Genomic DNA, 27,125 nt, shown 5'->3' on the forward strand with positions numbered 1-27,125 from the left:
GGAGGAACTGTGTCAGCAGAGCAGAAGGTGGAACAGACACTTCTTTAGTCTACGAACAGAACATCAGAGGAGCAGCGTCCTGAGGCAGGGTTAGTCAGGATGCTCCCTGGAGGCTGAAGAAGTGCACCTTGACAACAAGGGAACTGTACTGACTTACTGAGTATTGTGCAGCACGGTCTGGACGAAGGCAGGATTTGTCTCCATAGAAGCTGTCACCAGGGATGTCAGCAGAGACCAGTACCATATTGCAGAGGCATCAGAGACTGAGACTCCCGATTTCTTAACTCTCTGAAAGCCAACAGCCCTCAGACCATGAATCCTAGTGTCACATCCATCACTAAGACAACGCTTTATGTTTATCTGGACATCTGTAGAGCACAAACAACAAGTTCAGCGCTAGATTAATGTCTTTAAAGGGTCAACAAATGGTAGGCTCTCAACTAAAAGCAAAATGGAAAATTGTAAAGATATATTTTGGTAACAGAAATAATGTGTACAATAGAACTAGCATAGAATTAACCTGTCACAAAAACGGTGAGAAATCTAAGAAACTGTAAGAAAAATGTGTAAAGTTAGAAGTGATTTATAAAAGTTCTTCAGAATTTTATGAATCTTGTAAAATACATTTTATAAATTCCCACTTAATGCATGGTTTGAACCTTTCTAGAATCCTAGAGTTTGCAGTTTCAGTATCTGGCTCTGAGACAGTTGTGAGAGGGTCTTTTTAACAACTAAGTCCAAATAGTGGATGTAGACATGACTCACGTTCATATGTCACAAGGGAAGCCATTTAAAAGGACACAATTTAGAGAAAAAAGTGCCACAGCCTAAGGCAGAAAGCTTCTACTCTACAAGCATAACTACTTCTTTGTGTAGGGGTGAGATACAGAGACAGTAGCTCTGTAGGCCCAGTTCCTTTGAGCAAAAGAAAAGCACTTTTAGACTAGGAAAGCATTAAAAGAAATAAGACATGAAGCATTCTGGCTCCCTAAATGAAATAAAAACTGTTACTTCCAAAATGCTATGTATGAAAAAGTTTATAATATAGAAAATTAAAAATATAAATGTCCAAGAACAAAGGGTAGGTTGGAATTGAAACATTTTTACAACTCTTAAAAAAAGGGCATCATCACTATATGAGATATTAAACATATTATAAACAACATATTAAAAATACAAAAGAGCCCGGCATGGTGGCACACACCTTTAATCCCAGCACTCGGGAGGCAGTGGCAGGCGGATCTCTATGAGTTCCAGGCCAACCTGGACTACATAGAGAGTTCAGAACAGCCAGAATTACAAGGTGAGATCCTATCTCAAAAACCAAAAAACAACAATAAAAATACAAAAGAATGTGAGCAGAATATTATAATCTTTGGGAAATGCTATGTATATACTACATGCAAATATATATAATCCTATTTCTATTAAAGAGTGCTTTTTATATATGTACGTATAAACACAAACAAATTCATAAACACAAGAAGTGGTTTGGAAAGGACCACACCAAAGCAGCTGTGACTCGACAACCTCTCTGTAGAAAGATTTTGAATACTTTTTGTTTGTCCATGTTTGTTAAGTTTCCCAGTAAGAAAATAACAATATACTTTTAATTATAGAAAGGCTTTATTGCTTTTTTAAAGTTTTTGTAATTAGTAGATAAAATAATGATGATTTTCCTGTGGGTGTAATAAAAACAAATCAACTGTCAAGACTTCAGAAGCTGTCCTAAGGCTTAAAACAAAATCCCCGCCGTTCCTCTCATCATAACCCACTTCCACTGGACTCACAGAGCTGACTGATGTTGGCATTTTCTAGCAGTGTCACGTAGCCAGTGACATTGCTGGGGATGTGCACGTCTCGTACTTCCTGCAGATCACTGGCACTCCTTCCCACTGCCACTGTCACTTGCTGTGGCATGTAGCTCTGGTCGGTGGCAGCCACTGCAATGGAAAGATGCCTGAGCACGACATCTGGCTTCATCTTCAAACTGGAAAACAGACCACAGAAACCACCTGTGTTACATGGGCCAAGCACTGGTGGGGCCACAGCCCCAACTCTGGACCTTGCATCTGGTACGTGTAAAGATGGATTTCTTTCTTTTCTTGGGGCGGGAGGGGGGGCGTGCTTGCAAGACAGGGTTTCTCTCTGTATCTCTGGCTGACCTGGAACTTGCTCTGTAGACCAGGATAGCATCAAACTCACAGAGATCCACCTGCCTCTGCTTTCTGAGCGCTGGGATTAAAGACATGTGCCACCACTGCCTGGCTAAGATGGATTTCTAAACGACTAACCTGAGATGCTACCTATGTATTTCAAGGATTGTATGGCCTCCCTAAATCTCTACAAAGTCGCTCTGTTAGGCTAATTTTATATTTCCTTTTAAGCTATTAGTATAAGCAGAAATGGACAATATGAACATTCTTTTACTAGTCAAGAAGCAATTCTAAACTGCATTCAAAAAGCTGAGTATACTCCTCATTTATAGGTGAGCTAAGAGGAAACATGGTGAGGACTTCTATTTTACCTCCTAGAAGAGCCATCTCCCCAGGCCACGTTCTAGATTTTAAACAAATAAAACATGTACTACCCACCGTATCCAGTGTGAGCGGGCACTACCATCTGACTGCCAGTAGGATGATGTTTCTCCATTTGTCATCCTGTAGATGTCTGCAGGGTTGGAGGATGTTTCTATATAAGCATAGCACTTTGTTACCGACTTGAGTTTGTCCATTTCCGGGCTTCTGGCTAGGTCTCCAGGGCTTTCTGCAGGAAAACACCAAAGCTTAGCTATTTTACAAAGGGAAAATGAAAATGGTCATTTAAAATATCTAACAGAAACATGCTTAACACTTTGGCAGCAAAATCTAACATTCCTTAGAAGACTCCTTCCAAAAACCCACTGGCCAATGACTACCCCATCTTCTCATTATGCAGGTGTGGAGGTCAGAGGGTAAATTATTATTATTATTAATTTAGTTTTTAATTTTATTGATTTTTATTGAGCTCTACATTTTTCTCTGCTCCCCTCCCTACCTCGCCCCTCCCCTTTAACCCTCTCCCAAGGTCCCCATGCTCCCAATTTACTCAGGAGATCTTGTCTTTTTCTACTTCCCATGTAGATTTGATCTATGCATGTCTCTCTTAGGGTCCCATTGTTGTCTAGGTTCTCTAGATTTGTAGGCTGGTTTTCTTTGCTTTATGTTTTAAAACCACTTATGAGTGAGTACATGTGATAATTGTCTTTCTGAGTCTGGGTTACAGAGGGTAAATTATAAGAGATGCTTTTCTCCTTCTACCATTGTGGGTTCTGGGATGAAACTCAGGTCATCAATATTGAAAACAATCACAGGTGCCTTCAGTTGCTGAGCTATCTTGCTGGCCCAAATTAGGCTTTTGAAGTAACTAATATTTTTGAGTGTTTTCTAGTTCTACTCTCTCCCATTTTCTTCCTGGTTAATAGTCTGGTTTTTTGTTTGTTTTGGGTTTTTGTTTTGTGTTGTTTGGTTTGGTTTTGATTTTGGCTTTTCAATACAGGTTTTCTCTGTGTAATAGCTGTCCTGGAATTTATCTGGAGACCAGGCTGGCCTCGAGCTCTCAGAAATCTGCCTGCCTCTGCTACCCAAGTGCTGGGTTTAAAGTTGTACAGCACTGTTGCCGGCAATAGTCTGGTTTTGAAAAACCAAGTCAGGGCTGGAGAGATGGCTCAGTGGTTAAGAGCATTGCCTGCTCTTCCAAAGGTCCTGAGTTCAATTCCCGGCAACCACATGGTGGCTCACAACCATCTGGAATGAGGTCTAGTGCCCTCTTCTGGCCTGCAGACATACACACAGACAGAATATTGTATACATAATAAATAAATAAATAAATATTAAAAAAAAAAAAAAAAAAAAAAAAAAAAGAAAAACCAAGTCATTTACTGTTTACACATTTGTAGTTATATATATATATATATATATATATATATATATATATATATATATACACACACACACACACACACACACACACACACATACACTACAAATATAAGTCCATGCACCTATAAAAACTAATATTTACTTGGCTGTTTACTGACATGGTAAAGTGAATTAACTGACCAAGAATACTTATCAAAAAAAAAAAAAACCCAAACTCCAAAAACTCAGCCAAATGGGTCATTAACATGATAGAAAACATATTTTGCTCCTGGATGTCTATGTTGATTGCTTACATTTTTGCTGGGAGAAACTTTGAAGTTTTATATAGTATACCCTACTAATTTTTTTTTTAATTTAATGAGTAGAGGTGGGGCTACATGTACATCACAGCATACACATGGAGGTCAGAAAACACATCTCAAGAGTCAGTTCTCACTCTCCACCTTTCTGAGAGGCAGGGTCTTTCTCTCTAAGTTTTTTGTTGTTGTTATTTTGTTTTGTTTTTGAGACAGGGTTTCTCTGCGTAGCTTTGGAGCCTGTACTGGAATTCACTCTGTAGACCAGGGTGGTCTTCAAACTCAAAGAGATCTGCCTGCCTCTACTGCCTGGCTTGGCAGGGTCTCTCTTGTTTCTGCTGCTGCACTCAGACTAGCTAGCCTACAAGCTTTCAGCAGATTTTCCTGCCTGTGTTTCCCACCTCAACACTGGAATGCTGGGATTATAGATGTGCACCACTGTATATGGCTTTTATATAAACTCAAGTCATCAGACACAGGCAAGGAGGCAGGGAGAACATTAGAAACTGGTTATATATTTTGAGAAATACAGGCACAAGGAAGAACTGAATCACCCTATTACTAAACACTACAAGAAATAATGGGAGAGCATTTTCAGGAGACTCTCCCGTGCACATACCTTTTTCTTTCTGTACCAGTTGATCCAGAGACTCCTTCAGAACTGATGACCGCATGGTGCACATGTTATTGCAGTGGTCTAACATTGGGTAGGGAATCACCATACTTGAGATCCGATTGCGATGCAGGAAGCGCAATATCATTGATGAGTGAGTGCCAAGGCCCTCCTTTGACTCTGAAAATATGTCGATGAAACCTAAAGACATAAAATCCATCTTTTTGTGGTGTTTTGGTGAAGTCACCACAATAGTTCCCACATCCTGTGCCTGCTGCTCCCTCTGAAATGGCTAAATTAAAAGCAGTCACTAACTCTACTCAAATTTTGAGCTTTAATTACTTAAAAATATAAATAGGTTTTAAAGAAATGAACAAGTAGCAACCTCAATTTAAGAACTTATTTTAGGGATTGGAGAGATAGCTTAGCAGTTAAAAAAATAAATCTTTTCTAAAAAATTATATAGCTTTCTTTGTTTGTTTGGTTGGTTTTTCGAGACAGGGTTTTTCTGTAGCTTTGGAGCCTGTTCTGGAACTAGCTCTTCACAGAGATCTGCCTGCCTCTGCCTCCCAAGTGCTGGGATTAAAGGCGTGTGCCACCACTGCCCGGCTGATATAGTTATTTTTATCTTGCATGTATGAGTTTTGCTTGCGTGTACATATGTACATATGTGTATGTCTGGTGCCCACAGGGGCCAGAATACAGAGTCAATCCCTTGGAACTTAGTGTTTAAGCTAAAATCCTAATAACAAAACATCTGCTGCCAATGTCAGTTTCTGAAAGAATCTTATGAGATATGAAGTACTTGACATATACTGCCTCACTTGGCCCTCACAATACAGTGAAATGTAGCATGTTGTCCAGGGGTAGCGAAGGTCCTGGTAGCCTTGCTTTATAATGGTGGAAATGAAATTCAGGTGACTTACAAGAGAGCAAGAAGAAGGCAGGGTGGGGAACACTCCTCCACTCCCTCCTCCCGTTCTTCCCACCAGTCTAGGTCCTTCTCCCCAGTGTGTGATTCATTTGAAGTCTGCTCCTCCATCTTTTTGTCAGCCTCAACACCTCCTGCTCAGATGCCCACTTGGAAGTTGAGTAACTCCCCAAATGTCACCTGCCTCTCATGGACCATTATCCTGAGTAATCTTATAAAGATGTGACACAGACTACACACCTGCCATGTTTAGAATCCTTTGCTGTCTCCTTATAACCTAAACTAATGAATCTCAAATAGGTTACTAGAATCCAGAAGCACCAGGTTAAGTGAAGCAAGGAAAACCATGGCAGATTTCTGGGAGCAGAGACATATTTGTGGATTTGGGGTGTTATCCCCCCTTTTTTTAGTTTTTCAAAACAGGGTTTCTCTGTGGCTTTGTAGCCTGTCCTGAAACTCATTCTGTAGACCAGGCTGGCCTAGAACTCATAGAGATCTGCCTGCCTCTGCCTCCCGAGTGCTGGGATTAAAGGCATGTGCCACCACTATCCAGCTTTTCCCACTTTTTAAATGAGTCATAATGTATGACAAAAATTTCATATAATGGTATTATTTGACAAATTTTTTTTTTTTTTTTGGTTTTTCGAGACAGGGTTTCTCTGTGGTTTTGGAGCCTGTCCTGGAACTAGCTCTTGTAGACCAGGCTGGTCTCGAACTCACAGAGATCCGCCTGCCTCTGCCTCCCAAGTGCTGGGATTAAAGGCGTGCGCCACCACCGCCCGGCTTATTTGACAAATTTTTACATGTTCAAGAGACCTATGTAAAAAGCCTCAGATCAAGATACCAGCAGTCTCTGAGGAACTTGTATTCAACAGCACAACAGATTCAATAGAAGCAAATAAAACTCTGCAGCAACTTTTTGTATAAAGCAATGGGCTAAGAAGAAATTCTGTGCTTAAAGCAGCCTATTCTGGTTATATGGCCTACTCAAACCCCAGAGACAGCTAATTTCTAAAGACTCAAAATCTAGGCAACCCCTACCTACTCCCACATGAGGATGAGGCTTCATATCCATGATGCTGCCTGGATTTGCTCAGAGCCCACACCAAACAGCAGACTGCTGCACATGAGCACACACACATACACACGTACACAGTATACACACCCGTGTGCACACACACAGTACACACATACACACATGCACACACCCACCCAGAGCAATTTTGTAATGGAAAATGTTTTCAGTTTTAGAAAAGTTCTACAAAGGAATGATTTCAGTGAACTCTATACAGCTACAGTGAGATACGACAAGAGTGAATATTTCAGTGTGTGAGGACATTTGAGAGGAGGACTGGGAAACTATTCGATGCTACCAGAGATGACCTCAGCTTTCAAGGGCTTGAGACTGATGATTATTTTATGCTGGATATTACTACATATTTTTGAGTTGAAAGATTTAAGTCATGAGTGTATACTATGAGTACTTCAGGATCTGGACTCTGATCTTTCTCCATCATCCCTTTCCTCCACCAGGCACCGAGTGCAGCAAGCATTACTCACTGGTGGACTCCCTCTGAGACTCATGGGCTAGCTCAGGGGTACAATGCTTGCCTAGCATTTGTGAGGTCCTGATGTGATCCCCAGAACACTCATGCACATACACACAATCTGAGGAATCCAAATAATGCCACCCACATATTTGTAATGCAAAAGTGGGAGTGACTATACATACTATGATATGTTAGCTAAATGAAATTCAAAGTTCACCTTACCTGCCATGACACTAGGAAAAACAGTTCTATGTATAGGCTACCTAAAATGCCCTGAAAGAATTACATAATGAAGGATAACAAAACATTCATTCTCCACTAAGATGCAGACATTATCCTTCCCTGGCTCAATACATCACTCGGCAGTAGGTCAGAGGTTTCAACAGCAATCAAATTTACAGTTTGCTAAGTCTATCCAGTCTTTACTCCAGCCTAAAGACACTAATTATTGTCACTTGGTATACAGAACAGGCAAAGTTCTTAAGTCAAATGATGTTCAATGCTATTTCCCTTTCAAACTGAACTGTCATCTCACTTGAAAAAATGAAGGAAAAATTTATTCTGATGCTGTCTTTACATAAGTCTGAGTGACCAAGGAAATCATCTAACCACAGAGACCAGATTGGGTATAAAGTGATGTACAGCACTTGCCTAACAAGTATAAAGCCCTAGGTTCAATCCTCAGTACACACACACAGGGGAGTGGGAGGGGGGCAGGCAGAGAGAGAGAGAAAGAGAGTGAGAAGTAGAGAGAGAGAGAGAGAGAGAGAGAGAGAGAGAAGAACATGAGCACAAAGAAAATAAAACAAACAAGCGAAAAAAATTAGAGTCAATATTTGTCAAATGTACAACAGGTAGAAGCACCATTGCTTAATTTTTAGCAATGCTTTCTTTACAAAACTTACTAAAGTTTCAGAGTAAAAGTTTTAGAAAACAATAAAATGCTTAACTTATGCCAAAAATAAACTGTGAGAACATAGCAAAAAATAAGAGAAGGTCCCTGTTCTGATAGAGCCCACAACAATGGAAAGAAGACAGACAATAATTAAATCAGTTTATTTATTACGCTGATATTGTAAAAAAAAAAACAAAAAAAAAACAAAAAGGAAACAATATTAATGCAGAAGAAAAGGCAGGTGCTATGAGAACATGCAGCATGGGCCAGGCACCCTTCTTAAGGAAGTAAACAAGCAGATCTACTAGAGGGCAGCCTCTTGACCAAGGGGCAGAAAAACAGAAAACTATCCAGCCATCACTGTTGAGAAATAAAAGTGAAGGATTTCTAATGAATGCTTTGGGAGGAATTCATGGTGCCACAGCTGGGCCAATCTCAATACCTACAGCACAACCAACTTCATTTTGGTTCTAAGTTTTGTGCAATGGCAGCACCATAGCCAATGAGACAGCCTAGGTGCCATTAATGCTAACTGAAAACACTTTGGCTCTAAGAGAACATCTTGAGCCTTCAGAATTCATGTGAACACCTACCTGGAACAAGAGAGCAGGCTTGTAGTTGTCTGATGACATGGCTCAGCTCCCCCTGCAGATTGGCTCCACTGGAGTTCTTGAGGGCTTCCAACATATTCTCAGCGTCAACTGTCCCATCACCCTCAGCATCAAACTGGGCAAAGGCCTACAAGATAAGGGACATACATATGTATACGTGTGTGTGTGTGTGTGTGTGTGTGTGTGTATTTCACTCAAAGAACAAACAAATTCGGGATAGCAGGCTCTTTGTGTTTTGTAAGATATATGTATGCATGTTTTATTACTTCATTTCTCCTCTGAGGCAGTAATTCTTTGACATCTCCAAATAATCTCAGAAGAAAGCATTCATTGCAAAGTTTTAATAGTAGGAAATTGTTGTGGTTTGAATAGAAAATGCCCCCTATAGGCTTGTATTTGAACATTTGGTCCCTGGTTGGTAGTGCTGTTTTGAAAGGTTGTGGAACCTTCGGTAAGTAGAGTCTGGCAGATGAATGTGGGTCACTGTGGGTGGGCCCTGATCTTTTTTATTTCCTGGCCCCACTTTCTGTCCAGTTTTTGCTTCCTGATTGTAGATTTAACGTGACCTCATGTGTTTACTGACTGGCGTTCCCTGCCAGGATGGACTGTAGCCTTTCTCAGAATGAATCAAAACAAACCTTCCCTGCTTAAGTCCTTTCTTGACAGGAAATCTGGTCACAGCAAGAAGATTTGTGAAGTACAGACAATGTCAAACACAAAGATAAATCTGGAAGAACTGGGTACTCAACACAAGTGCTGCCTTGGTCTAATGCTTCATTACTTTAATCATTGTGGACCACACCCCTTAGCCATACAGGTTTAGCATGGGTCTTTGTTTGAATACTAGTCTGTCCCTAGAGCTGTGTGTGTGTGTGTGTGTGTGTGTGTGTGTGTGTGTGTGTGTATGAATTTCTTGATCTGAAACATAAGCGAGTTCTCACATTCATGGGCTGCTGCCTAGACAAGGTACACAGAAGCAGAGTCCCACTAGCAGAACAGTGTTCATTTTATAATAGATAACCTCTGATCCCGCCACAGAACTGAGTCCTTTCTCCCGGTCTCAGTCCCTGTGCTCTGGTTTTTCTGTCCTGTTGCTAATACATGCACTCACATACATCCTCAGCGCTACAGTCTCCTAACCTTTCCAAGTGAGCCTCTCTCCCTCCTCTGCGCCATGAAACAGGGAAATAACCAAGGCTCCATGATGGACACTATGCTCCCACTTCCATCCCATCCCAGATACAGTATTGAAGAGGAACAAATACAGATTCCCACATTGGTAATCAGAAACTCTAGGCATGAATGCAGGGTGAGAGAGAAGTTAGAAATAAAGTGCCAAGGGGAAAATCATAGCACTATTTTTGCCTCTGTTCAGCCTGACAAGACTATCCAAAAAGTGAACAGGATCAAAGATTACACTAATTGAAGTACAATGTACAAGAGGCAAGCTCTGTCCTGTACCCTGTGGAGAACAGATTTTTTTTCTTTTTTTCTTTGCTTTTTCTTTTCATTTTTTTTTTTTTTTTTGAGAGAGAGTTTCTCTATAGCTTTGGAGCCTAACCTGGAACTCTCTCTGTAGACCAGGCTGGTCTAGAACTCACAGAAATCTGCCTGCCTCTGCCTCCCAAGTGCTGGGATTAATGGCATGCACCACCACCACCCAGCTGAGAACAGGTTTTTGTGGGGTATGTATGTTGGCAGAGGCGGTTCTAGAGCTTAAACTCACGACCTTGCTCACACCAGGCAACTACTTTACCACTGCACCACATCTGTAGACCAGGGACTCTTTACAGTGGAAAGGGTAAGCAGAGTGTCTTAGTCAGGGTTGCTATTGCTGTGATGAAACAACATGACCAAAAGCAAGTTGACAACAAAAGGGTTTATTTGGCTTACACTTCCACATCATTGTACACCACTGAAGGAAGCCAGAACAGGAACTCAAATAGAGCAGAAACCTAGAGGCAGAAGTTGATGCAGAGGCCATGGAGGGGTGTTGCTTACTATATTTCTCTAAGCCATTACATGGCTTGACAACCTGCTTTCTTAGAGCCCACCCCCAATGAGCTAGGCCCGCCACATCAATCACTAATTAAGAAAATGCCCAACAGCCTTTCCTACAGCCCAATCTTATGAAGGCATTTTCTCAAGTGAGGTTCCTTCCTCTCAAAGTTTGTGTCAAACTGACAAAAAACTAGCCAGCACAACTGACCTCTTGTCAACTTATACAAATCACTTTTAAGACACATCACTGTTAAGCCACAATCTTTCCTTACTTATTCATCCCCAAGATCATACATTAATATTGATATCATAATTAGAAAATACTTTACAAATTTAAAAAGTCTCACAGTCTTACAAATTCAAGCACTTTAAAAGTTTAGTCTCTTCTGAAAAAAACAAATGTCTCTTTTAAAACCAAAGACTCTCAAAAGCGGAGGATGGGGCCTGACTAGTGAGGTTCCAGAGGGGCATTTGTGGGTCACTCAAAAGCCTCTATCAGGCCATTGCAGATTTTGAGTTAAGAATTTGTGGTTCTGATTAGCTGGGCCCGAAGGATCAGCTGCAATTAACAAGACACCAGAAGCATTAAAGCGAAATCTTTGCTTTGCTAGGACAATGGATGTTGGTTAGCTGGAGCTGAGACATTAGCTATGATTAAGAGAGCAGTATCATTTAACTGGTGAGAAGTGTTTCCTCAGAGTTAGTACACAGAAGCTGTGTCCCAGAGGTAGCCAAGGTTGCGCCTTGCGCTGCCAGCTGAACTTGGTAGTTTAAGACTTATCCAGGTGGAGCTGGAAAGATGGCTCAGAGGTTAAGAGCACTAGCTGCTCTTGCAGAGGTCTCAAGTTCAATTCCCAGCAACCACATAGTGGCTCACAACCATGTGTAATGAGATCTGGCACTGTCTCCTAGAAAGTGAGAGTGTGTGTGTGTGTGTGTGTGTGTGTGTGTGTATGTGTAAAATAAATTTTAAAAATGTTAAAAAAAAAGTTATCCAGGTGGTACTGGTTTTCTGAAGCCACAAAGAATGAAGAGATCATGAGGCTTGGTTGGCACTGCAGGGCAGGGCTGGAGTCCCTGAAGGGGCCCAGGAGAGGCTATTGCTGAAAGTGCAGTCCAGCTGTAGTAAAAGACCCCAGACACTAAATTACCATGGGATGACCACCAAGGACAACAGCATGTGTGGAGCTAAGCTGGCCTGAGCCTACGGTACAATCTGTGTGCTGCAGAGGGCAGAGCCAAAGAAGTGGCCCAAGCCCTACACTGCAGAATTCTTGAAAAAACTAGAAATACGTCCTGCTAGAGTGAAGGTGTCTGGTGAAAAGCCCATTTAGAAAGCAACCAGAAATTATAGGGTTGACATTCACCTTAAAGAATTGCTGGAGTTTTTTTGTTGGTTTGTTTCTAAGTGGAAAGAATGGTAGCAGTATTATGGGAGTTTTGGGGTTGTTTTTGTTTTGAGTTCTTATCTTTTAGAAATCTACAATGAGGGGCTGGGAGAGATAGCTCAGCAGTTAAAAGCACTGGTTGTTCTAGCAAAGGACCTGGTTCTATTCCCAGCACCCACATGGTGGCTTACAGCCATCTATAACTCTGAGTCCCGGTATAGAAGAAAACTTTCCCAACCTAAAGAAGGATATTCCTTTGAAGGTTCAAGAAGCATACAGAACACCGAATAGACTGGACCAAAAAAAAAAAAAACATCTCCTTGCCATATAATAATCAAAACACAAAACATACAGAATAAAGAAAGAATATTAAGAGCTGCAAAGGAAAAAGGCCAAGTGTGACTTTTAAAGGTAAACCTATCAGACTTACACCTGATTTCTCTATGGAAACAATGAAAGCCAGAAGGTCCTGGATAGATGTACTGCAGAAACTAAGAGACCATGGGTGCAAGCCCAGACTACTATACCCAGCCAAGCTTTCGTTCACTATAAATGGAGAAAACAAAATTTTCCAGGATAAAAACAAATTTAAACAATACGTAGCCACAAATCCAGCCTTACAGAAAGTAATAGAAGGAAAATCACAAACCAAGGAGTCCAACAATAACCACAATAACTCAAACATCTAGAGACCCTTCACCAGCACAACTCAAAGAAAGGAAACACACAAACTCTACTACTAAAAAAGTGACCAGAGTTAACTCTGGGTCCCGGGAATTTGATGCCCTCTTCTGGCACTGCATGCACATATATATAAAACAACCATATTAATAAAATAAGATAAATCTTTTAAAAAATGTACAATGACAGATAAAATATGTCAACATTTTCTTTTAAATAATTTGGACAAGAGAAAGTTGGTGGCGTTTAGATCAAATAAAATTTGCCTTGAGGGGGCTGGAGAGATGGTTAAGAGCACTGGCTGCTCTTCCAGAGGTCCCGAGTTCGATTCCCAGTAACCACATGGTGGTTGACAACCATCTGTAATGAGATCTGGCACCCTCCTCTGGCGTGCGGGCATACATGGAGGCAGAATGTTGTATACATAATTAATAAATAAATAAATAAATAAATAAATAAATCTTTTTAAAAAATTGCCTTGAGTTGGTAGTTGTTGAAACTGGCTAAGGTATGTGGGGACCAGTTCATTACTGTCTCCATCTTCCTATGTTTAAAAGTTCCCATTTATTACAAACAAACAAAAATACAGATTCTCTTCCTCCATCTTGGAAGAGGCCTAGGACTTGATCTCTTAGAGAGTTGTAGAGTAGACTGGAAAATGGCATGGAGTGAGGAGGAAGGTGGTACTGAACCCTGAGCATCCAGGTGTGACTACAACAGGACCAGATAATAGCTACTTTCTAACTTTCTGATATTATGGCATACTAAGTAAATGATACTTATATGGCTCCAACGTTCAAGGTAAATGCAGCAGTAATTCAATTGGGAATGACATAAGGGCTTGGAAACTTTAATTTCTGAGGACTTGCCAAGTCCCAAGTATTGTGAAAATCTTTTATATGCATAGTATCATTAATTCCCTTAACAATAATGATACTAGAAACCTCCTCTTTCTAGAACCCTGTAGAGAGGCCAAGAGACTTGTCCAAAGTTACTCAGCTGTCACTCAAACAACTCCATTCTCCTTCCCTTCAGTAGGGAAGCAATGGGGTTCATTGCAGTTTGGGGGTCAAATACTTAAAACTTCTCTTAGCTCCATCCCTCCATCATGTCCTGTTGCCCATGCTAAGCCTGTCAGCCCTGTAAGTGAGCCTCACACTCTAAACCTAGAGGCTGCAGCCAAGTCCCATTCCCACCCACGCTTCACACCTCAGGTTTGCACCGGCACCACTGTTGCACAGCTCGCCACTTCACACGCAACTCCTACCACACATCGCTGTGAAAGACCTACCCAAGCAAAGCCAGAAATAGTGATGTTTTGCTATTTTTAACAATTCTGTTCATCTGTCAATAGGTAATGAATATAATACACAATTTTTATACAAAACATAAAGGCATTTGGGCTGAGAAAAAAATTACAACAGCTTTGTTAACAGCTTCTTTAAATTAATACTTAATTTCCTAACACCCAGAAGGTGTCCTTAAAATGTTCACACTCCTGAGCACCCATCATGCTTTACAGGCCTACAGTATCTAACCATGGACACTCATTGAATGCTATCGCATAACAGCTACTACACACACGCCTGACCCTGTGCTTGGAGCTGTGGATATGATGATGAAGAGGTTAGGACCTGCCCTCCAAACCCCTCAGAGCTTAAAAAAGACAAATCTATAAACTAACAGCAGCAATGTCATAACATGATCAGCAAAACAAAAGAAGTGACAGTATGAACTACCACAATAGCTCATATACACAGAGTCTTTGCTACACACCAGGAGAGTTCTGAGCACTTCACAGATTTGCCACAATAATCCTACTGGTCATGCTATCTTTTCAGTGTGAGTAGCAAAGACAGTATTTTGTTCAAGACCACATGGTTAGTAATGGTAAGTAATGGCTGAGATTTGAATTCTGGTTATGTATACTGAACATCCCACACTACCAACCATTAAATCATGAGCCAAGCAACACCACAGAGATCAGAGACAGGAGAGACAAGATATTAAAGGGTAATACTAAGAGTAACTCTTCTATGAGCTCTAAGGGTAACTGGGGGTTGGAAAGCTATCCCAAAGAAAAGAAGCAGAATGTGGGCGCAGAAAGAGCGTGCATGGCAGACGCACTGGTGTGGCTAGGAAGGAAGAGACAGGAGAACTGTTGTAGCTAAACTATCACAAGGGCACTAAGGCTATGAGAGTGCCAAGGGCAAACCAGAGCTGACCACCCCAAGACTACCGAACCCTCATGGTGAAAAAACTGCAAAACTCGTTCTAATGCATGTCTTGGGCTGCAGTTCAGTGGGAGAGATAGGGGGTGCACATGCTTTATACCATCTGGACCCTTCTCTAGAACTCTGAAGTTCTGTGCTTTCTCATACAAATATCAGGGAGAAGCAGCTAATGTTCTCTAAGCCAGTCTCTTTCCTATAGCCAATAGAAAACACTGTGGGGAGGCCATTCAGAACACACCTGCTCCTTCTGTCCAAAGTGGCCTGTAGATGAGAGAAAGCAGGGGCCAGGTCTCCTAAGCCCTGTGCCCCTCTCCATTCAGCCAGTTCTTTTATCTGGAAAGGCCTAAGTCTCATTCTCATTCTGGTTGTCCCTTCTGGTAACCCTGTATCTTACCAGTGAAATTCGTAGTTTAATCAGGTTTTATTGGCTGATACACCAAAACAGAATCATGAAATAATGTAATACCTTCTTTCAACAGATAGGTGTATTATGAGATTTTTCTATTCCATTCTATTTCATTCTCTCTCTCTGTCTCTCTGTGTGTGTCTCTCTCGTTTTTCAAGACAGGGTTTCAAGCTCTGAATGTCTTGGAACTTGCTTTGTAGACCAGGCTGACCTTGAACTCACTAAAATCTGCCTGCCAGGGCTGGCGAGATGGCTCAGAGGTTAAGAGCACTGACTGCTATTCCGGAGGTCCTGAGTTCGATTCCCAGCAACTACATGGTGGCTGACAACCATCTGTAATGAGATCTGGTGCCCTCTTCTGGCCTGAGGGCATACATGGAGGCTGAACACAGTGTACATAATAAATAAATAAATCTTAAAAAAAAAAAAATCTGCCTGTCTCTGCCTCCCAAGTGCTGGGATTAAAGACGTGCGCAACCACCGCCCGGTCTCTGTTTTTCTTTTAAACAAACAGAATTTGACTCTAAGTAGATTTCTAACACGCTGAAGGGACAATATGAAAAATACTGCTTTGAGCCGGGCGGTGGTGGCGCACGCCTTTAATCCCAGCACTCGGGAGGCAGAGGCAGGCGGATCTCTGTGAGTTCGAGGCCAGCCTGGTCTACAAGAGCTAGTTCCAGGACAGGAACCAAAAAAGCTACAGAGAAACCCTGTCTCGAAAATCCAAAAAGAAAAGAAAAGAAAAGAAAAATACTGCTTTGAAAAGAGGTGTTCAAAACTCAGTGTTCTAGTCTGTATTCCAAAATATGATAAATCATGCCTGCTGCATCCTTGAAAGGTCTCAGGGATAGACCTTACTGGGGTTGTGAGAGAATTAAGAAAAGACACACATACAAACCTGTCTCCCTCCTTACCCGCCTTCACATTCCCCCCATCCCCCTGTGGACTGGGCTCTCTGATGAAACTGCAGCATCCAGGAAGCTCAGTGGAGTTATCATACACAGCTGAACAAGGTAGGGTTATTACGTACAGATAAGTAAGCAGGCAGGATTTATGATACACAGAAAAATCAAGAAGACAGGTTTGGATAATCTCAGTAGGAGCAGTCTCTGCAGGGGAGTGAGCAGTCTGTCTTCATGCCATGAACATGAACATTGAGGGGGAAGGTCAGCTACAGTGCACATTTTCTGCATATGCTATCAGCATCCACACATGGACCAGAGGAAGGCTTTGCCAATCCTCGGGGAGGCTTTGTCATTTTCTAATGGATCTGAGACTAGAATCCTTGACATGACTGTACCCATGTCAACAGCACACATTTACTCAGGACTCGACTCACTCGGGTCTTCTTACACCTACCCTTTGCCTCTCTAACCATCAAATGAGGCCAAAACTCATCTCCAGAAAGATGGCAATCTGGTCTGCCACACCTTTTCATCCTGACTCAAGTCTCTTTTTTGTTTGTTTTGAGATCACTGCCTCATTATGTAGCATTTGCTGGCCTGAAACTATACAGACCAAGTTGGTCTCAGACTCACAGAGATCCACCCACCTCTGCCTCTGGAGTGCTGGGACGAAAGGTGTGCATCACCATCTTGGGAAAGTCTCTGGAATTGTCTTTTGAAACTTATTTTATATTTTATGTGTATGAGGGCTGTTGTCTTCATGTATGTAAGTGCACTGTGTATGTGTCTGTGCCTGAGGGTTCCAGGTACTCTGAAACAGGAGTTTGCACAGTAGTGACTTACCATGTGTTCTGGGAACTGCTCTTAACCACTGAGCAGTCTCTTTAGCCCTGAATTGTCTTTTTTTTTTCTTCTGAGAATTGAACCCATGGTCTCATGCATGGAAGACAAGTGTTCTACCAATAAACTATCTCCTTGGTCCCCTGAGGTCTCTCTTTATAATATTCCTACTATATGCTTGTATTCACAATATAACCATTCACAGTATGCAGGGGAGGGACACTTTGATGGCTTCATGTAGGAGACAAGTACAAACAGGAGATAATGAGTATAGCAAAATCAAAGCCATGTATGGTAGCACTGCCTATAATTCCTACAGTCTGAAGGCTGAATCGGTAGGATCAGGAAGTTAAGGCCAGCTGTCTCAAGCAAATAAAACAATAGTAGCAATAAGAAGTATAGTAGAACCAGACTAAGAAAGAAAACATGATTTAAGTGTTTAGCTTTATCCATTTTCAACTCCTTAACTGCTACTGTGGTCTAGACACATTGTAAGGTCAGAGATAAAGTTCAGTGGTACAGTGCTTGAACATCATGCCCTTGGTATAACCTCCATCACTGCAAAACAAAACAAACAACAAACAAATACTGCACACATGAACACTGATGCTGAAATAATCAAACACTAGAAATGGGCTTAGACCAGCAGACAACACTGCACTGGCTTGAACATGAAGTTAGGTTTAGGGTTTAGCATTGTGCCTAATAGGCACATGAGGGGGGTCTGAGCTGACTCAGTGCTACCTCTCACTCTCCTCTCTTCCATGACACCCTCCACAGATAACCCCCATAGGGCGTTTAAAAGTCTGGATCTGGTCTCAGGCCTGCCACTGGTGGACTGGGCAGGTTACCTACTCACTGAAGACGTTCCACAGCATAAACAAAGGTAAGATGTGTTACATTTGTTTATGCTGTGGAACATAAACAATGTTTATATTTAGTGATGCAAAGATGTGTTGCATTCTTTTATGTTGCATTTAACTCTGCTGTGAAGCTGTGTTACTTTGTCTGTCTAAAACACCGGACTGGTCTAATAAAGAGCTGAACAGCCAATAGCAAGGCAAGAGAAAAGATAGGTGAGGCTGACAGACTGACTAATAGGAGAAAAAGAGCAAGATCTAGGAGAGAGAAAGAGAAGGACGCTAGGGCCAGTCACCCAGCCAGCCATGAAGTAAGAGTGACAGTGAGATATACAGAAGTAAGAAAAGGAAAAAGCCCAGAGGCAAATGGTAGATGAGATAATTTAAGAAAAGCTGGCTAGAAATAAGGCTGGGCATTCAGAAGTAATAATAAGCCTCCGTGTGACTTATGTGGGAGCTGGGTGGCGGGCCCCCAAAAGAGGAGAGTCAAAGAAAACAAACTTTAAAACAACAACACTGAAGGCCTCAGCTTGCTCATCTGTAAGACGATCTCACATTCCTTGTCTAAACAAAGTATTTAAGTGGCTGTTGCACAGCTGCTGGAGAAAACACCCACATGAAAAATAACATTACCCATTACCTGTCTGAGTGCTTAGCACTCTAGGTACTCTTCCAGGCTCTTTAAGGAACTGCCTTAATGACCACACCATCACATAAGACAGATACCATTATTCTGCTTATTTAACCAGTGAAGAGGCCGAGACACTGAGTGGTCCAGTGAGGTGATAAAGATCACCTGGCAAGATGTCAGGCTGGATACATACATCTTTAATCCCAGCACTTGGGAAGCAGAGGCAGAAAGATTTCCAGGAGTTAGAGGCCAATGTGGCCAAACTAACACATTCCAGGCCAGCCAGGTCTATACAGTGAGGCTCTGTTTCACAAATTAACTAGGCTAAACTAAAAGTCACCCGCCTAGACAACAGTGACCCTTGGCTTTACCAGAAGCAGGCTGGCTCCAGGCTCACTTCCTGCTTAGCCTAAATAGAGCAGCAGAATATGCTGTCTCATAAAGCACAGACTTGTTAAGCCATTAGCAGACTGCACTGAGAGTCAGCTTAGACTCCCCTCTCTTGCCCATGTGCCAAAGCTCTTTCAATTCAATATATTTGCACATGCTGTGCCCTAACTAGAATATCCCTTTCTTCTTCTGCCAAGCAAATTCCTTTCAACTCTCATGTCTTAGGTTTGGTGAGGCATTCTCAGATTTCATGCTACTGTTGAGTACTGCTCTGTAGACTTGAAAGTGGATAGGGCTTGGAAGAGAGCAAAGAGCTATCTGAATCCTGCCCTGGACGGTTTGGAGCTAACCACGCGATGATGCCAAGATGGGAAACCTGGAAGAGCTAGGCTAGTACAGAACAAAACAGCTGTCCCACCAGCTAGGAGCACAGCACCTTCCCAAAGCTGTGACGCTTTAATACAACTAGTTCCTCACGTTGTGATGATCCCTAAGCATAAAATTATTTTCATTGCTACTTCATAACCATACCTTTGCTACTGTTATGAATTATAATATAAATATTTTTGGAGAGAGAGGTTTGTTAAAGGGGTCACGACCCACAGGTTGAGAACCCCTGCCTTGGGCAGTGGGAAAATACAGATAAGGTCAGGAAGGGAAACAGGCTGGCCTGTGGGTTCCCGCCCATTCAGAAGAGCATATACCTAGTACACCTAGTTCCTGGGCAGTGGGGAGCTGAGGGTGCTGAACAGGGGCTACAACTTTATGGTGCATACAGACATCGGGTGTAGGGGTGGACAATTACATGTGCATGATTCTGTGCACATAGATTTTAGGCTCAAAGCCATTCTAAGCCAGTGCTTAGGCATGATAATACCAAAGTGGGCATTAGAACCTCTTCTCCAGATTTCTCCTAAACCCAACAGTGACTGTTTTCAGTTTTCACTGAAACTATATTTAACTGTTCCCTCCAATGGCAAAAAACAACTAGTTAATGAAAGGTCACAGGCCAAGTATGAAACACAAAGTTGCCGTGTGAAGACTGTGCCTTAGCCTGCTCAAGCACACTGGGGCCACAGGTGAACAGTTACCAGGCACTAGCTACGTGCCAGAACCACAAACAGAAGTGAATCAAAACAGCCCTCCCAAAGCCAGACATGGCAGCTAGTACTCAAGAGATTAAGACAGGAGGATTGTTTAAAGTTTGACCTGGGCTCCACTGTCTCAAAAACAAAAAAGAAATACAGTCAAAATGGCCCTCCAGAATTTTACAACATGGTAAATTAATAAAAATGAGAACCAGTCATCTTAAATTCTCACCTCAAAGTTATCTGCTACACATGGTAGCACAAGCCTTTAATTCTAGGACATGGGGAAGCAGAGGAAAGTAAATCTCTATGAGTTTAAAGCCAGCCTGGTCTATATATCGAGTTCTTGATCAGCCAGAGCTACATAGTGAGATCCTGTTTTTAAAACCAAACAAACAAACACGTCTTCTGTATCACCAGCCTGTACTGAGCACTTTGTACTGCCCTAAAGTCTATGTTACTTGCTAGAAGTGTGCTTATGTTAAGAGCAGAAATAGCTAACCTCTGATGTCAAATAAGAATTTTATTCCTCCATCTCCCTCCCCCCCCTTTCTCTCTTCCTTCTAAAAAGGTAACTATTAGATAATTAGATACTGCTTTTTTCAAACAAATCCAAGAGTCCTTTGCCTGGACCACACCCAGTAAGAGAAAAGGTGTATTGTATTATAAAATGATAATCATCACGAAGACTTTGGTCCAAGGTCCAACTCTAAGGCCATTTTTATGACAAGCTCAAGCACTAAGGTCACTGCAATGAAGAAAGACAGGTGGTAGGCATGTGCAGCAAAACTAGTTAAAGTCCAAGGAACAAGTGAGCTGTACTTGGAGATTTCCACAGTATAAGGATGAACCGTGCACCCATGGTAACCTGTGCTGGTAAAAAGAAATGAAGGAAAATAACTTGTAATCTTAATTGCTACTACAAATGTATTTATTATTATTATTTCATAAAACCTTGAAATATATTAAATGTCACGATACATCTTTCAAAACTTTGGTGTAAAATACAGAATTAAATGCCTAAGTCTACACACAAGTATACTTCCTCGGGTCTAAAGCCAGGATTGTTTTAAAAGCACATAATCAACCACATGGCTAATATTAACTTTTTCTAATATAATTATGCCTTACTTATAGACAGGATAAAAGGATACCCACCATGAGATTGCCACCATACAGTCTTTAAACTCTGGCTCTGTTTTTTCACTATGAGATACAAATGCTTTCTACAGTTAACCAGTGGGGCAGAAGACAAGGTACCAGATTTTGGTTATCAACCCAAATCAAAACTCCTCCCTCTCAAATCTGAAAATGGTCTATAGGCTTCAAGAAAAAGACTTCATGGGGTGTTTGCTTGTTTTGTGCTCCTGAGATTTTAACAGCCCAGCTTTCTATAGAATGAAGGGAAACTTATTTATTTATCCTTGAGGTTGAGAGATTAGTAACAGAGAACAAGATCCTTACAGAGGAAAGGACAATAGTTCTGGGGTGAGAAGACCCACACTTGAGAGTTAGTGCTGAGACTAATTCTAACATCATCTTTTTTCAGATACGCTCTTGGAGGGTGACTTGGCTGTAACATCTGTCATCCCACTAAACTGAACTGACTGGGCCCATGTGTGCCCACCTGAAGCTGTACACTGGGTCAAAGAGGACCGCTTTCTCCAATGGAGGCGAAATGTTCTCCAGTTAAGGGCTTAGGGGTGACTGAAGACTCCTGCTACAACACCCAAAGGAGCTCTCAGGGTGGGGTTTCACTCTGTAACCCAGGCTGACCTCAAACTTGCAATAATAATCTGTTTCAGTTTCCCAAATGCTGGAATTACAGGTGTGAACCAACATGCCCAGTCCAAAATGAATTTATCTTATGGGTGTCACTGAACCTTGCCGAGTTCTCAGTTTGGTCATCACTTTCCTACTCAGTTTGGGGGCTGTTGTCATCCATCTGCCTCACAGAGTTGACTGGTGTCAGTCATCAGACACCGTGTATCTGAACGTGCTACAAATGAGGAGGTGAGATATGGTAGGATGGGAAAACGTGACTTTCAAGCACACCCTTTGTGAGTTTGGTGTGTGTAATTTTAGGAGCCTGTGACACAGCTCTAGATTATCACAAGGATTTTTACACACATAAAATAGCAATATCCATTATTTTATAAATTATCAGTTCTTGGTGTTGGGCTGAGGGTTCCTTAAAGTTAATTTCTGTCACCTGCGTAACAGGATTCTCTCTCTCTCTCTCTCTCTCTCTCTCTCTCTCTCTCTCTTTCTTTTTGTGTAGCTTTGGAGCCTGTCCTGGAACTCACTCTGTAGTCCAGGCTGGCCTCGAACTCATAGAGATCCACTTGCCTCTGCCTCCCAAGTGCTGGGATTAAAGGTGTGCACCACCACCACCTCAATTATGACTTTAATAAGAAGACATAACCAGCCCTACATGGTGGTACATGCCTTTGATCCCAGCACTTGGGAGGCAGAAGCAGGCAGATCTCTATGAGTTCAAGACAGCCAGGACTACAAACAAACAATAACAAAACTCCAATTTCCAAACTCCTTGCTAGGTTGCTGAGGACTCAAATTCTTGGTCCCTCTCCATCATCCTCATCCATTCTTCTGCTTCTATGATCTAGCCAAAATTAGCATCCCCTCTGTTCTTTTCCTCAGAAACAAAACCTCAAATTTAGCAAAATATAAGGCCATGAAATGATCTTTCCTAGCTTTTCTTACAAGTGTGGCCACTGCACTAAGTTTGAGCCTGTGGGAAATAAGCTCTACCTAAGAGAACAGCAAGGTCATGCCCTTCCCTTTTCACCTTCCTTCTTGTTGGGAAAGTAAGGGAAGAAATAAACTGAGTTACTAAATGAAAGGTGCTTACGGGGTGTGCAGTACAAGAAGGACACAGCCAGGTCCCTAGTAATTTTGAAATACCACATCAGCCTTGATTGCCTACCTGAACTTTTACATAAGAAAGCAGTTTCCTAGTTCCAGACAGGCTCTAAAGCAACACAGAGAAACCCTGTCATGAAAAAAATTTTTTTCTGGGTGGGTGCCGTGATGCACACCAGTAGTCTCAGAATTCAAGAAACTGAAGAAGGAGGATTAAAATGAGTTCAAAGCCACTTTGGCTTACACAGTGAGTTCTAGGCCAGTAGTGGCTATAATGAGACCCTACTCAAAATCAAAGCAAAACATTTTTGTTTAAACTACCAATATAGAGAGCTGGAAGGATGGCTCCACAGTTAAGAGCACTGAGTACTCTTTCAGAGGAATCAGGTTCGATTCCTAGCACCCACAAGACAGCTCACAAACCCCCATAACTCCAGTTCCAGGAGATTTTGATAACCTCTTCTGGCCTCTGCTGTCACCAGGCACTGGGGTATTGGCATACATGCAGTCAAAACACTCACACACATAAAATAATATAAAAATAATAATTTAAACCTGATACATTAGGTGTCTCTGAGTTTTTAAAAAGATTTGTTATTTATTTGTGTGTGTGTGCGCGCGTGTTCACGCACGTACCTGTGTGGAGGTAACCTTGGAGGCAACCTTGGAGGCCAGAAGTGGGTGTTGGGTCCCCTGGAGCTGATTACAAGGCAGCAAATGTTTCAGTGCTCTGGAAGAGTAGCAGCTTTTTCTAGCCTAACAGATCATACAGTACCACTAGATTCTCCATTTAGTAGACATCCCAAGGTGTAATTACTTCTTGGCCTGCAAGCACTGCTCCCTCTTCCTGCTCCTTGACTTCTTGCACTTTCAAATCTCCCCTGAAATGTGACCTTTGTTAGGACCCTCCAACTTGGGATGTGAGATGAGTTAAATACACTTCCTATTTATTCTTTATGCTTTCTCTTGGTGGACAGTGTCCACACCTTTAATGGTAAACTAGTATCTAACTGTTCTACTATACTAAAACCATCAGCTAGAGGGCTGGTGTTCAGTTAGGCCCTGAAAAAAAGAATAATGCCGATTACAACCCTTGAGGGATTCTTCTAGGGTCTGTGGTTTCCTGGCCTTCTATTACATGATCTCTATAAACCTCATGGACAGTTCTGCTCAATCAGACATTCTCACAGTATAAAAGCTGTTTCTCTTCATTTGCCTTAAAAAAAAAAAACTTAAAAAATTCTTGGATCAAATCTACATAGATCTTTCTACCAAGGCTTCATATTCTCATAAAAGATGTGTACTAGAGTGAAAATATTATGAATATTCTAGGATTTTTTTTTACTTGCCTACCTCAGCCTCTCGAGTGCTAGAATCATGTATGTGTGCTTACCATGAACAGCTTGGGAATTTTATTTTAATGGAGACCTTTCATTAACTGACTGTATGTGTGTATATAATACGAATGCATACATGTTCTACACTTTTGAGATAGTGCTACTCTATGTAGCCCAGGCTGTACCCAAACTGACTTTGTAGCCAAAGATGACCTTGATTTGATCCTCTTGCCACTACCTTTCAAATTCTGGTATTACAGGTTTGTGCCACCATATTTTGAGAGTTAGACCGCATTAAAGGCAGTTTTTAGAGGAAAACTTACAAAATATATTATGTAAATATTTTCATCATTTGTAGGCAACATCCTTGAAATATTTCAAAAGTCTCTGTTTTAGGGAAAACAGAATTTTATAAAGATGCTACAAGTGATAGTTGGTTTCTTGTTCTACAAACTAACCATTCAATGACTGACAATTTTACATGGTTTACTCACTTAAACACCTTTTTGTCCTAACATTGTGGACTTAATAAGGCTTCAGGGAACAGGGCAATAGGGACATAAGGGGAAAAAAAGAGGTTTGTATGATGTTCTCAACTTTGCCAATGAAATGATTTACAGGGTAAGTCTGGGTCAGTTTTTTCCAAATCCTAAACCTAAGTGTTCAGTACAGATATGGGGAGAAACTGCACAAGTACAAGAAACATGCTTCCCTGTCAACTTTAAGTCTCACAAGGGTTTAAATGAGTCTGGAAGAAGTTCTTCAACGATCTAAAATCAAGTGTGTACTTTGGAGAAATGAGTACTTTATAGACGAGGATGGCTCGTGGAGTCTTTTCAGTGTATCCTTACCCTCCTTCCACATTGACTCTGATTGTTCTCTGAAAGATCTGTACAGACCAGTACAACGAAATGGTTTTTACGGCCACTCCCTTGATCTTTGCACATCCTTTCTCATAATTGTCTTATACCTTGATACCTCCAGCAAGCAACTAAGCCTGTCTGTCAACGGCACAAACGTCGGCCTACCACATGCAGAGACATTTCTGCTCGTTCCTCTTTTTGGAGCAAAGCCAACGTAGCCTGGACTTTCCACACCTCTAGTAAAGGTGAGAGACGTAGCAAAAGTCCAGAGTGATGCACTCCGAATGGGTTCGGGTAACCCCATGCTTCCATTCTAAGAACCTGAGGACCCAGTGACTTCCTGGCTGGCCTCCGCAAAGCAACCGCCCACCTCTTCAAGACCTTATCGGCGACCACCCTGTCCCCAAGCCAGCATTCGCCAGCCCACCCTGACCTCCTCAAACTGCTCGCCGGAACAGCCAGCGCCGCGAGCCTCCAGCAACTCCCGGAACTGCTCCAGGGTGACAGATTCTTCACCGCGGCCCAGCCGCTCTTCCAGCCAGCGCAACAGCGCGCCGTGGTGCCTCGACACCAGGGATTCGCAGGGAGGTGCGGGCCGCAACGCAGCCGCAGCCTCTCGCAGCCGGGCGGGCTCCAGCAGAGCAGCCGCGGGCGGCAGCGCCGCGGCCGCGGGGCCGGGACCGGGAGTCGTGCCGGAGTCGGCAGCCCAGTCCTGATGTGGGCTCCAGCCCTCAGCCCCGGCGGCCGCCGCTTCGTCTTCGCTGCTGTTACTCGGAGCGTTCCCCATGGGGCCTCCGTCTTGGGTGCTCGGAGGTGCCGCCGCCGCCGCCTCCCAGCCACGACCTGTCAACCTCCGACAGCTCCAGGCGGGCGGGGACGGGGTGGGGACGACGGCGGCGGCAGCGACTTCCGGCTTCCTGGCCGTCGAGCGAGGCCTGCTGTCGCAACGGAGACGTCAAGCGGATTCTACCATCTCACGACAGCTAGGTGAGGCCTAAGAACACGCCTGCCATATATGGATTAGTCAACGTCTAGCCTCCTTTGCCGCCATCTTTGTTGAGGGCGGATAACTTGTACGCCAAGATGGTCTTTCAGTGCAGTTCCACTTTCTCCTCCACGGTTCAGGTTCTCAAACTATGATGGAAAAGGACGAGAAAGAGTCGGAGCCGAAGAGTGATCTTTACTCTGAAGCTTGTCGAGCGTCGCGCTGTGACGTCACGGTCGGCGTCTCCGCCATCTTAGTTGTGGTTAAAGAGGTGGCCACTTCGGAAGTGGCTGCTTGTGTGCTGCCGGGTAGATGCTCAGGCTATGTGGGCTTGGCGTGGTGCTGAGCCTGGTCGCGGCGGCGGCGGCGGTCATGACCGTGTGGTTGATGGACTGGTGGGGCCCAGAGGGTACCCCCTCTGGCCTTCGCCTCTTCGTACCCGAGGAGCTAGCCCGCTATCGCGGCGGCCCAGGGGACCCGGGTCTGTACTTGGCGTTGCTCGGCCGCGTCTACGACGTGTCCTCAGGCCGGAGGCACTACGAACCTGGGGCGCACTACAGCGGCTTCGCAGGTATCAGCGAGGCTCTCCCACCTCTTCCTCCTGAGCAAACGCCCTGCATTTATTCATTAGTTTATTCATCCGCGCCCGGGCACTCCACATTCTTCAGACTGCGGCGGCAAGGACATGGCTGCACGGTCCTGGTTTGCGGCTCGGCTAGTTACGTACCCTCACGCTTTGTGTGACTGATTTAGAGTAAGATGCGTCTCGTTAGTTAATGGGTACATTCAGAAGTCTACCTGGGCTGTAGAGCTCCCG

At 42.8% G+C, this 27,125-nt stretch overlaps 2 protein-coding genes across 8 annotated transcripts in view; one reads left to right on the forward strand and one right to left on the reverse strand.

Annotated features, from left to right (window-relative positions):
* Zzef1 (zinc finger ZZ-type and EF-hand domain containing 1) overlaps positions 1-26,206 on the reverse strand; it is a 128,169-nt gene extending 101,963 nt beyond the window's left edge. For both annotated transcript variants that reach the window (XM_041664185.1, XM_041664184.1), the window contains exons 1-6: positions 25,757-26,206; positions 8,799-8,943; positions 4,836-5,030; positions 2,595-2,766; positions 1,791-1,990; positions 158-368 (exon numbers count right to left, since the gene is read on the reverse strand). In XM_041664185.1, the coding sequence (XP_041520119.1) occupies positions 158-368; positions 1,791-1,990; positions 2,595-2,766; positions 4,836-5,030; positions 8,799-8,943; positions 25,757-26,110 (1,277 nt within the window). In that variant the 5' untranslated portion in view covers positions 26,111-26,206. The remainder of the gene's footprint in view (positions 1-157; positions 369-1,790; positions 1,991-2,594; positions 2,767-4,835; positions 5,031-8,798; positions 8,944-25,756) is intronic.
* Positions 26,207-26,353: 147 nt separating this feature from the next.
* Positions 26,354-27,125, forward strand: part of LOC121456144 (neuferricin) — a 30,091-nt gene continuing 29,319 nt past the window's right edge. For all 6 annotated transcript variants that reach the window (XR_005975600.1, XR_005975599.1, XR_005975601.1 and 3 more), the window contains exon 1: positions 26,354-26,879. Coding sequence is in view for 2 of the 6 variants with exons in the window: in XM_041663995.1 (XP_041519929.1) it covers positions 26,621-26,879 (259 nt within the window). In the remaining 4 variants the exon portion in view is untranslated. The remainder of the gene's footprint in view (positions 26,880-27,125) is intronic.

The sequence above is a fragment of the Microtus oregoni genome, unplaced genomic scaffold (genome assembly GCF_018167655.1).
Source record: "Microtus oregoni isolate MIOR12 unplaced genomic scaffold, Mior012 000015F_ref0000493, whole genome shotgun sequence".
In the NCBI taxonomy this organism is placed as follows: Eukaryota; Metazoa; Chordata; class Mammalia; order Rodentia; family Cricetidae; genus Microtus; species Microtus oregoni.